At 40.9% G+C, this 12,248-nt stretch overlaps 1 protein-coding gene across 1 annotated transcript in view; it reads left to right on the top strand.

Annotated features, from left to right (window-relative positions):
* Positions 1–12,248, top strand: part of satb2 (SATB homeobox 2) — a 173,980-nt gene that overhangs the window by 55,092 nt on the left and 106,640 nt on the right. The window contains exons 6-7 of the mRNA XM_052020441.1: positions 7,033–7,135; positions 10,229–10,237. Coding sequence (XP_051876401.1) covers positions 7,033–7,135; positions 10,229–10,237 — 112 coding nt within the window. The remainder of the gene's footprint in view (positions 1–7,032; positions 7,136–10,228; positions 10,238–12,248) is intronic.

Below are 12,248 nucleotides of genomic sequence, written 5' to 3'. Positions count from 1 at the left end.
TGGAACCACATCCTTCTGGCACAGAGGCTAGGACACCATGGACTGAGCTGAGGCTGGCGTGGTAGTTTAAACCGGCAATACTTTCCATTGTAAAAAAAATCTGGCAGCAGCAACCTAGCTGTTTATCTGATTATGTTGGGACAAGGTAACGGAGAAGGTCAAATCAGAAGCAAAACATCGTATCTGTTGGACATCTGGAAGCAGAAAATGCTGCAAACACTCAGCAGGTCAGGCAGCCTCTGTGGAAAGAGAAAAGAAGTTAATGTTTAAGGATCATAGCCACTTAGAAGAGAAAATATTAATCTGGGTACATCTTTTGCCACATGCCAAGATGGCAGGCTGCTTGCATTGGGTCAGGGTCTTTGTACACCTGGAGCTCAGTGCTGGGGGTTCCTGCTGGATTTAACCCTTGTTTCAGGAAGCTGAACTATGAGCACTCCCTCATAAGCAGCAAAGAGCAAACTTTATGCTGGATGCATAAAACCACCCTGGGGTAAGTACGCAGATCTATAACATTCTGAAACTTTTCAAAGCCTCAGAGTAAGCTGGAAACAGTAACTGCAGGTCAGAAGTAGAGCTTAATTCTGCTTCATCAGCCACTCCGTTTTCAAGCTGTGATCTCCTCCAGGGCTCGACTGATGTTTTAGTTCATTCTCCCGATCCTCATTGTGATTGTATCGGGGTGAGGGAGTAACACCATTCTAACTGGAGAAAATGTTGAAAATGCATTTGAACCTTATAGATTCAACTTAATACATTTTGCAGCATAATCTGGCGGCAGTTCTTATTTAATTATGAAGTAGTTTAAAAAGAACAAATTCAGGAGGGGGGGATTTGAATCCATTTGTGAGCTAAGAAAGCAGGGGATGGGACAATCTATTGGGAAATGCATGAAGACTGGAGATCACCAGAGAAAACAAAGTAAAAGAATATCCAGAGATTAAATGATGCAAAAAAATTGCTTGTTGGTTTGAGGTGAAGGGAGGGCTGAGGAAGATAATAAGTTCAGCAGTTATAAAGCCCAGTAAAGGAGGGGGTTAAGAGTGGAGCACTGAATCACTATGAAACACATGGATGATGTAGGGAGAAGGGGTGGAAGAAAGACTTGCATTTCTATAGCATCATTCACGGGCTTAGTACATCCCAAAGTGCTTTATAGTCAATAAGATAAGATATTTATTTATTAGTCACATGTACATCGAAACACACAGTGAAATGCATCTTTTTGCATCACCGGGAATGTGCTGGGGAGGCAGACTGCAAGTGTCGCCACACTTCCAGCGCCAACATGGCATGCCTGCAGCTCCTAACCTGTAGGTCTTTGGAATGTGGGAGGAAACCGGAGCACCCGGAGGAAACCCACGCAGACACAGGGAGAATGTACAAACTCCTTACAGACAGTGGCCGGAATTGAACCCAGGTCGCTGGCGCTGTAATTGTGTTATGCTAATCGCTGCACTACCATGCCACTGTACTCTTGAAGTGTAATGACTATTGTAGTGTAGCAGATGCAGCAGTTAATTTGGGTGCAGCTATCTCCAACAAACAACAGTGTGATTAAGATCAGATAGTCCATTTTAGTGACTGAGATAAAATGATTGAAGAGGCCTGATGGATCCACTCCTGATGAAGGGTCTCGATCTGAAACATCGATTGTCCATTTCTCTCCACAGATGCTACCTGACTTGCTGAGTTCCTCCAGCAGTTTGTTTTTGCTCCATATTCCAGCACCTTGTGTCCGTGATGGATAATTCCTTTGCTCTTACTCAGAGTTGTACAGTGGCAACTTCTACACACATCTGTGAAAGAAGTCAGGGCCCTGGTGTAGCAATGCAATGACCAGAATGTTACCTGCAACTTGAGATGCCATTGTTGTGTTGCTGGTGGAGCTTGTTATGGGCAGTATTTGTGGGGAAGGCTTGTGGGTTGGGTCCAAGGGTCGGATTTGTTGTGGATGGAGCCACAACAAGGCCGACTGTTAACAGAAGATCCCATGAGCAGCACAACCAAATGGGCTGAACTGTGCCTTGTAAACATGGACATTGTATGAAATAATTAGTTCAAGAGGAAAAAGAAAATATCATAGAGGATCTGCCAGTTACCCATTCCTGAGATCTTACCAGTCTTTGAAAGCACTGCAGTTCCTTAAACTATGTGCTGTTTTATTCAGAGATAAACTCTAAAGGCTATACCCCAGGCCATTCAGAAGGAATACACGAAAGCTGTGTTTTCTTCAAAAAGCATGCTGTTCACTCCTTCCTTTCAAATAACAAATATTCCCCACTCGCCCAGTCAAGAACATAGAACGCTACAGTACAGTACAGGCCCTTCGGCCCACAATGTTGTGCTGACATTTTATTCTGCACTAAGATCTATCTAACCCTTCCCTCCCACATAGCTCCCCATTTCTCTATCAATCTATGTATGCTGGACAGAAGCTGGACACATTTTCTCCCTGTCCACCCTCACAAACCATTAACCTTCCCAACATTGGCTTTGAGCAGTCGTGGGCCAGAGGTTCCCAGGAGGCAGTGGGGATGCTGCATTTCGTCAAGGAAGCTTTGAGTATATCCTTGAATCTTTTTCTCTGATTGTTTGGTAATTGCTTCCCCTGACAGAGCTCAGAAAAGAGTGTCTGTTTTGGGAGTCTGGTATTGGGCATGCCCAATGTAGCCAAATGAGTTAATAGGGCCTCAGTGCTAAGGATGCTAATTTGAGAGAGGTTGCTGACCTTAATTTCCTTCTCCTTCTATTGTCTTTGGAGGATTTTGAGGAGAAAATTTTGAAGGTGTTTTCCAGTGCCTTAAGAGGTGCCTATTGTGGGTCTCAGAAGGATATAGGAGGTCAGGGATCACTGGGCAGGTCCTCCCCAGATTATGACAGGGTTCCATTCCCATGAACTTCTTGTGATCAGAACAGTTTGCAAGTCAGAAATGCGGCAGTGAACTGTGTCCCCACACGGCAGCAGCTGGCAAATCCATTGCACTGGTCTCCCAAGCACTTGTTCATATGTTCATAAGTCAGGCGTTAGTAAGCTGGGGAGGACCTGTATTGATTTTAGGGGAAATAACCATCCAGTATCAATATCATGTGGTTTGGGCAATCTTCTCAGATGTTGGATGTCCCGTACCATTAAGGAATGATGGCACCCTTAATTCCAATAATGCAGCACTTCTTGAGTTCTGCACTCGACCTAGACCTTCGTACTTAAGCCTCAGGAGTGAGACTCGAACCACAGCTTTCTAACGCAGAAGCAAGAGTGCTAGCAATTGAACCCCAGTTGGAACATTTGAAGGTGGTCTATTTAGAACTCAGGAAGACCAGGAGGGGAAGGGTTAGTCAATCAATACTTATAACAATACTATAATAATAAAACTAGAGTGAAGTAAGAAAGGTTATGACTGGAAAAGGGAGATGTTCAAAAAGAAGAAGGTGTTTCTTCACTGCAGGAAAAAATTATACCTCTCTCCCTCCAATCAGTTTGCACAGGATCTTTCATTCAAGATGTACAAGATGATTTACAGTTGCTACATACTGTCTTCGGCTCTTCCCTTTCCTTATTAGTGTGAACAAGTAACTTGGATTATCTTATTGTTCTGCACTCTCTGCGACAGTCTTTGCTGTCTCTTGATGTGGTGGAGTCAACCCATCTAACCACTTGAGGAAAGGAGGGTACAATTAGGCTACATTCCAGCTTCTATTTTTATGTCTAGTGTCTGGTAAATCAAACATGGTATTACCCATGACTGCAATCTGTGTGTCTACAGTTTTACAGCTGAACACGCAATAATATCTGAAGTCGTTGTAGAATCAATCACACAGGAAACTTTCCCTCTGAAATTACAACCTTATGCTAATCAGGCAAGTGGTCTGAAATGTCAGAGTCACAGAATGGCTGCAGCAGGGAAGGAAGCCATTCTCCCCAGTGCATCTGGACCAGCTCCATGCAAGAGCAATCCAGCTAGTCCCACTCTCCTTTCCTTTCCCAGAGCTGTGCAAATTCATTCCTTTAAAGTATTGCCAGCTCCCTTTTGAATGCTACAATTGAATCTGCTTCCACTACTTCCCAGACCCTAAGCACTCACTGTGTAAACCATTTTTCCTCGTGTCACTTTTGGTTCTTTTGCCAGTCCCCTTCATTCTGTGTCCCCTAGCTGTTTATTCCAATGGGAACAGTTTTTCTTTATCTACTCTGTTTATAACTTCACTATTTTAAATAGCCTTGTCCGACCCCCAGTAACCTTATTTGTTCCTCAGAGAACAACCCCGGCTTTTCCTGAATATCTTTGTAACTAAAATCCCTCATTCCCGGAATCATTTTGGTAAGTCTCTCTGTACCTCCCTAAAGTGCATCTTTACATCTTTGCATCTTTCCTAAAGTGCAGTGCCCAGACCTGGACACAATACTTCACTTGTGGTCGTGCCAGTGTTCTGTAAAGGTTTGTCAGGACTTCCCTGTTCTTGTACTCAGTGCCTGTATTAATGAAGCTCAGGATCCCGGATTCATTTTGAACTGCCATTTCGACCTACCCTGCCACCTTCAATGGACTATACACATACACCCCCAGATCCTTCTGCTTTTGGAATTATGCCCTCTAATTTATATTGCCTCTTCCTACCAAAATGTAACACTCAACATTTCTTACCATTAAATTTCATTTACCACCTATCTGTCCATTTCTCCAAGCTGCCTTCAAGTTGAATACAATCCTCACTCAGTTCACGATGGCTCCAAGTATTTTTCATCATAAATTTGGAAACTGCCTTGTACAATACCCATGTCCAAATCATTAACATATATTTAGAATAGTATGGACCCCTGGTGACTCACCTTTCACCTATTACTCAGTGTTTCCTGTTAATTTGTTAATTTTCTATCCCTCTTACTACTACCCCTTTTATTCCATACCCTTCAGTTAATTATGTGGCACTTAATCAAATGCCTTTTGGGACTCCATTTATACTACATCAACTGCTTTGCCCTTCTTGACCTTCTCTGTTATTCATCATAAAAACTCTGTTGTCAGTAAGACATGGTTTGCCTTCAACAAATGCATGCTGGCTTTCTGTAATCAATTCACACTTGCCCAAGTGACTGCTAATTCTGTCCCCGATTGTCGTTTCTCAAACTTTCCTCACCAGTGAGGATAAACTGACTGGTTTGTAGTAAGTGGGTTTAATTTTACTTACTTGGAGGAATTTGAGCCTTTGATTTTTTCTGTGTTTGTAGTGATTTGGAAGGCCTGAATGCATTAAATTTTAGTTATGATTCCTTCTTGTTAACTTTCTCTCCTTGTGTCCCTGGGCACTGACTGGCAGGTTTGATGTGCCTGCCCACACTGTGACTCTGGACAACCACTGGAAACAGGGAGTATGGGAGCCGACCACAGTTTTGATTTCACCTGATGCCTAGAAATCCTACTTTTCAAGATGTCAAGAACTGAGAACCCTCTTCCTAATCCAGAGTGGCATGAGATGGGATGGGCTAACCCAGCACAGACTTGAGATCAAACTTGGCCATCCCTGTGCAACTATTGGCTTAATTTTCAAAGCTGTCAGTATTCATTCTGGAAGTATGTTAGGTCATTGGCCATTTGAACAATGCAGTCTATAAGTCATCCATAAATAGAGGCAGAAAGCTACATATAGAAGGACATACACAGACAGACACAAACAAACTCTGACAGATGTGTGTCCACACATGGCACATGCAATCAGGCACTGGAACATGTGTATGTTATAAGTGTTTGTGACGTGCATATATACAGATCTGAAACATAGCGTATCATGGATATAACAGGCACGTGGCGCACATGCACAGAAACACAGGAAATGCAGGTGTAAAGAGAAGCATGCATGATGTAGGCATGCAGATATTCATTCATATTCCATATACACTGTTTCACATCAGTTAGTAAAGTGCTTGTAAGTTCATATTCAGCATGTTATTTTATCACGTTTATTGTGGACTTTGTTTGTAAAATGACCATTACATTTGTTTTTCTTACAACAAACATATTTTTTCAATTAGAAATCTGCCCAAGTGTGGTCATTTCAACTAACCACTTCACCAGATCCTGTGCATGTGTCCCATTGTTCAGATGATTTACTATGAGGATGAAGGTGATACAAAAACCGTTCAGGAGGTTTTATGTGAGAGTGTTACCACACCCAGATCATCTGGGGGCTGGTGTGACAAAACCATGCACGTTGTTCAAAATGAATCTCCACTTGTCCAAAATATGCTCATTCAATGTAAGAATGCAAGAGTTGCCTATAACCAGCAGTTACTACACCATTAAAACACAGGGCCACTTCTCCTATCCTCTTCTTACTTAATAGCAGATGGGACTGAAAGCTGCCCACTTTTAAGCTATCATGTCATGTGTGATTACATATGAAAAGGCAGAGTTTGATGTTTGCCTGAGGGCTGGGCTCCTAATTCATTTCTTTTGCTGATATTATGTAGGCTAAAATATGTGGGTTAAAATACTCAATGATTTCCAATTTTGTGACCACTGAGCCCATCCAGCATGAATTTTTGATTGACTGATAGGACAGGGGAAGAGAGTAGAAAGAGACCATTCCCATTAATAGGACAAATAACTCTCTTTGATCCTTCCAAGGGTTCAGTTATATTTTGCCCATTTCTCTCTGGGTAAACCTGCACATCATGTTTCAATATGTTCCTTAAAAAAATGTTAAGAATAGAATTGTTAAATTGTTAATAAAAGAAAATCCTGGCACTAAAATTGCATTAATCATAATTAAACAAAAGCTGACATCTGAGGTTCAAACAGAGGGATTATCTCTTGGTTTATGTGTTCATTCCCCTCTGAACCTTTACGCATTAACCAGTTAGGGCATTGATCAGTTTCTGTTGGTCGTTGAGGTTTTGACTTGTCATTGCATCTCTCCAGTGCGAGGGTGGAATTTGAATCTCTCTCTGCTCAGCCTTCATCTTTGCTTATTGGTTTTATTTGGATTCTTTTCTAATTTGTAATCCACTTTCTTTTTCATTCTCGGTACCAGAGCATGATTTCCTCCATCGTGAACAGCACTTACTATGCCAATGTGTCATCAGCCAAGTGCCAGGAGTTTGGAAGGTGGTACAAAAAATATAAAAAGATTAAAGGTAATTAGATTTTTCCAATCTCCACTTATTGTTTGTGCTCAGTAAAAATTGCATCTCACTTGGACACCTGCCCCTAGTTTGCTCTGTGATACTAGTGGGATGTCCTGGGGCTGTTTCATAAGTCATATTTTCCTTCATCGCATGCACTAGATTTGGTGACACACTTACACATTTGGTTACATTTCCACGACAAAGAAACTGTTTCTTTTCAACCCATATGCTCTCCTGGATGGGGTTTCCATTTTGGTTCAGTATTTAATCAATAAAAGGAACATATGTCCTGTCAAATTAAAGAAAGGCAGGATGAGTAACAGACCAAACCTCTGCTCTTATTTATCAGTGTTGCAGCTTTTCCAAAACTTAGCAAGCATTGTGATGAGGTGCTACTGCCATTCCTGTTTGATTTCACTGCATAGGCTGTTAATTAAGATTTTTTATTCCTCCTTCCGTTGTTTAAATGCATTTGTGCACATGAACACATATACGTGCCAGTATGAAATCAAGGCTTTTTCACACCCAGGCTATTGTCACAGCTAATCAAGGGCACAATGGAAACATTTTTTTTTGTCAATTGAATCTGTTCTATGGCATAACATAACCCTTGTGGATCTGATTAATTGTAGGAGGGATACAGTTTGGATTTCCATTTTAACCCAGATTGTCTTACTATTGAATTTCCTTTACTGGTATGACTATAGACAAAATGAAAGATACTTCACATGTCCCACAGCACTTTCACTCTTCATTCTGGGACCTGTCTGTTACAATTTACGTGAATAGGTTGCTCCTGCCTTCCAGTATGCTACTGAGACTTGGATTACCTAAAGCAGGCTTCTCAGGGTCACTGGAAAAATACCACCAATGCTGTCTCCATAAGATCCTCCAAATTCCCTGGAAGGATAAGTGAACCAATGTCAGTGTCCTCTCCCAGGCCAATATCCCCCCACTGGAGCCCTGGTTATTGTTAGTTGGCTACTTTGGGTAGACCTTGCAATGCAAATTCCCAGAACAAGCACCCTGTTCTGAGCTCTGTCATAGAAGCAGATTGCCAGATGGACAGTGAAAAAGATTCAAGGATGTCTCAAAGCTTCCTTGATGAAGTGCAACATCCCACTGATTCCCAGGAACCTCTAACCCTTGAGCATTCAAAGTGGAGAAGGAGCATTCAAGGTGGCATTAGGAACCTTGAGTTCATATGTCAGGAACACACAGACACCCTGCATAAGCAACAAAAGGAGCGCACGACCTCCTCTGCCCACCCGCACCTCCTGCCCCATCTCTGGAAGATCCTGTAGTTCCTACATTGTCCTCATCAACCACCCCAGAACTCATAAAAACATAATGGAACCTAGTCATCATTGATCTCGAGGGACTGTCTAAGAAGACGAAGAAGATCAGGCTGACAATCCTAATCTTTGTAGTGCTGCCACCAATTAAAGCAATAAAACCAGAGGTGATTTCCAGTCAGTAGTTTAATTAGGTGTTGAAGTTAGACAAGCAAACAACCACAGAACTCCATAGCAATAGTCCATTTGCATTTTTGAAGAGCTAATTTGCCATTTCACCCAATATAGCTGTCAATAGTTTGAATAATTCAAGTCTGCAGTGTGCAATACTTGTCCATCCTGTTCCCTTAAGAATTATATCTAATTCATTCTAGAATATACTTACTGATTTGGCTACATGGTGTTCTGTGACAGAAATTCCACAAGTTTACCACTCTTCCTCATCTCAGTCCTAAATGGCTTTCTCTGTACCCTTAAGCTGTGACCCCAGGTTCTGGACTTCCCCACCATCGGAAAACATCTTTCCTGCATCTAGATTGTCCAGCCCTGTCAGGATTTTGTAAGTTTCAATGAAGTCCCCTCTCATTCTTTTAAACTCTCGTGTTTATAAGCCCAATTGTCCCAATTTCCATGCATCAGTCCTGCCAACCCAGAAATAGAGACATTTCCAAATTATTCACAAGGCTTGCACTGCCCAAGCAATGAGTCTGTGATATACTCAGCCTTGTTTGATGCAAATTTGAGCTTTCTTATTGCTGTATTGAAAGGTACGATATTATCAGGATCATCAGGTAGCCAAAGAAGTAGATCATCTGCAGAAAATGCCAGCTTTGTCAGCCCCTACATCTTCCTCCAGCAGATTGCTTATTGCTCCTACATCTTCCGGTTTCTTTTTATGAAATCCTCTGAAGGCTGAACATTTTGTGACTGTCATACAGTAAGACTCCAATAATGTAGTATCCAGTTGTTTAGAAATCCTGATGGTCTGGCATCTGGCTCACACACTAGACTGGAATGTGAGCCAGATGCCAGGGTACAGATTGCTTACATATTTCCTACCTCTAAGTTTCCAGATTCGCTAGAAAATTTATTATACCGACTGTATAACATGTAGGAAGAGTGAAATGAACATGCAGTTGGGTTTTAATAGGAATACCATCCAATGGTCTGGAAAATCTACTCATCTGAAACTGTCAACGTCCAAGTTGTGAAGGGTTATTGGAGTTTTACTGTATCACGTACTAATATTTATCGCTGACTCTACAGCTTTGAGCATGCTCAATGCATGCAGAGCAGAACTGTGCAGATCTTTCTTGGTTCGGAAATAGCTGGTAACCATGTTCCAGCACGGCCCCTTGTGAAGTTTCCCACAGGGAGCCTGGCTCCCGGCACTTCACTGTGGCCCAGTGCAGCCATGGCTGTCTCGGTTCAGCCCTGGGCTGTCTCAGTGCAAACCAGGGCTGTCTCAGTGCAGGTAGCCCGCTGCATTCACACAAATGGCTTTGACAGCTGATGAGGGCCCACCCCCCCCAGCCTCATTAGTTGCCAAATCTAACACTATTACCGAACGTTTGGGAAAGTCTTCAATATTCCGTAACACTTAGAACTTGTTAAAAAATCAAAATCTTGTTTTAAAAAAATGCAAAATTGTTTTCAGATACAGTGAACTTACTTAAAAGCATTAAAAATAACCTAAATAAATAAATAATAATTAACTCTTCTTACCCTTGTCCTGGCCGTCAAAGTCTCCTATTCATTTGTATGGGACTACTGCAGTCGCACCAGATTTAACCCAACGCAGGTTTAGTAGGCAGGAGTCCAATAGGGCTTCAGCACAGGGGGAGCCAGCAGACCAGGCAGCAGGGCTGAAGATGCCTGTGACTTAAGCCTACTCTAGTGCTGGAAGCTGTGACTGCTAGAGGGTAATTCAGGTACATCACTTCCATGCCAGTGATAATGTCGGAGAAACTCCAAATTGTTTGAAATGAGGGTGGATTTGCTTAACAGACTACAAAACAGAAACCCACAATACCTATTTTGCCTGTCTCTGATTTTAGCACAGTTCACAAAGTTATCTCTTTCCAGACAAGTGCTGTGAAAGAAACTCACATAAAACTAATGTGCATCCTTCGACACTCAACAGCTCCAAGAACATTCTGAAATTTGGGGACCAGACCTGCAAATTTGACTCAATTTCTACTAAATTCTCAGTGCCCATCTATTGCTACTGCATCCTTCCAGGAGCGAAATGCATCCTTAACCTCTCCTAATTCCTCTCTTCTGATACAAGTTAATGTTGGGTGAATATCTGCTGTCTCCATTTGGAATTAAGAACAATTACTGCCGCTCTTTATCATAAAGTAAATGTGCATATTCTGTGGCTACAATGTGTATTTGATTACTGTTCAGCAAATGAGTCAATTAACAGGAATTAATGGAATAAATGAAAAGAAAAAGAGTCTAACTTTGAACCAAGTATCCCACAATGCTGAATTTTATGAATCTAACTTTTACTTGAGATTTTGCTGAGTTGATTCACAGATACTAAGACTTAAAAAATAATTGTAATAAAATGCAATAAAAGTATTCTAGGTAAAACTTAAATAATTTATATCATGTTTTACAGCTCTTATTAATTCCTAATGCTTTTTGAAATCTTTTTTTCCCAGAATGTCTTTATTAACTTTTTTTATTTGGTTTATATTAGTTCCCACACAGAGATAAACATTGTTTCTATTTTTTCATCTTTCTATTAATTATTAAAAGCTCTATCTTTATTTTTTCCTCAGGTTCTAGGTATTAATATTAAGTAATATTATGAAATATTTATGTTAAATAAACTAAAGTTGTATTCAAAACAAATCTAATCCATTGACCACGTCCCTCTCTGGATCTTTAGGAATATTTTGTTATTTAAACAGTGTCAGCTTTTGATAAATGGAGAAGGTTTTTGTATTCCTTCCCTTTCAAAGGTAAGTGGATTATGACACTTCAAAAAGCCTTCTGCACCTCCAGTAGCAGGAATGTCCTTTCATCTATTAACTATTTATTTATTTGTTGCTAGAATTTCACTTGCATATTTATCGTCTTTCTCTTTTACTCTCCCAGAATCAGCACAAGACTGGGTTCCCTCAGTGTTTCAATCAAACAGACTATTCAAAGGTATATTGTTCCCCACCCAACCTCACTCCCACCCCACCTCATCAGTATTCACTTGTACTCTGCAGAAATTTCTGCTTTTAAAATTGTTGTTCTACTTAAAAAAAGAAAATAGTGTAATAGATAAGAGCAAGCAAAATATTCCCTGCATATTTTTTGAGGATGGGAACAAAACTCAAGGGGAAAGAAAAAGGAAAAGACAAAAAGGTATCTTTTTTTTAACAATTTCAACATGCATGAAAGGCATATATTGTCCTTGGTCTATGCAAAACCATTGTCAGACTGTGTCCACTTCTTTGGTACTTCCACCAATGCGTTCAGTCTATACAGAGTCCACAGTATGTCCTAAACAAAAAATGAGAGGGAATAGGTGTATGCACAAAACAATTCTCAGCACAGTTGCTAGTGAATACTTGTTCAAGGTACAAAAACTTTAGAATGGTGTCTTGCTGAGAAGTGCAGCAAGTTAATAAATGAAGAGAGTAGGAAATAGAGAAGCTAAAGATGTAACTCAGAGGTTGAGATTCATCTATGTTGTCAGGCTTATGTAAGGAAGCTTGCTTTCCCTCTGGTTTAACTTATCAATGGATATAAGGTGGAAAATGACTCTGTTTGCTTTCCTGCAGCTTAATAAGCACATAGGCATTACAAAAGAAACATCATAAAAT

The sequence above is a fragment of the Pristis pectinata genome, chromosome 1 (genome assembly GCF_009764475.1).
Source record: "Pristis pectinata isolate sPriPec2 chromosome 1, sPriPec2.1.pri, whole genome shotgun sequence".
NCBI lineage: Eukaryota > Metazoa > Chordata > Chondrichthyes > Rhinopristiformes > Pristidae > Pristis > Pristis pectinata.
The sequence above is the reverse complement of the archived record's forward strand: the minus strand, read 5'-3'. Positions and strand labels throughout refer to the sequence as shown.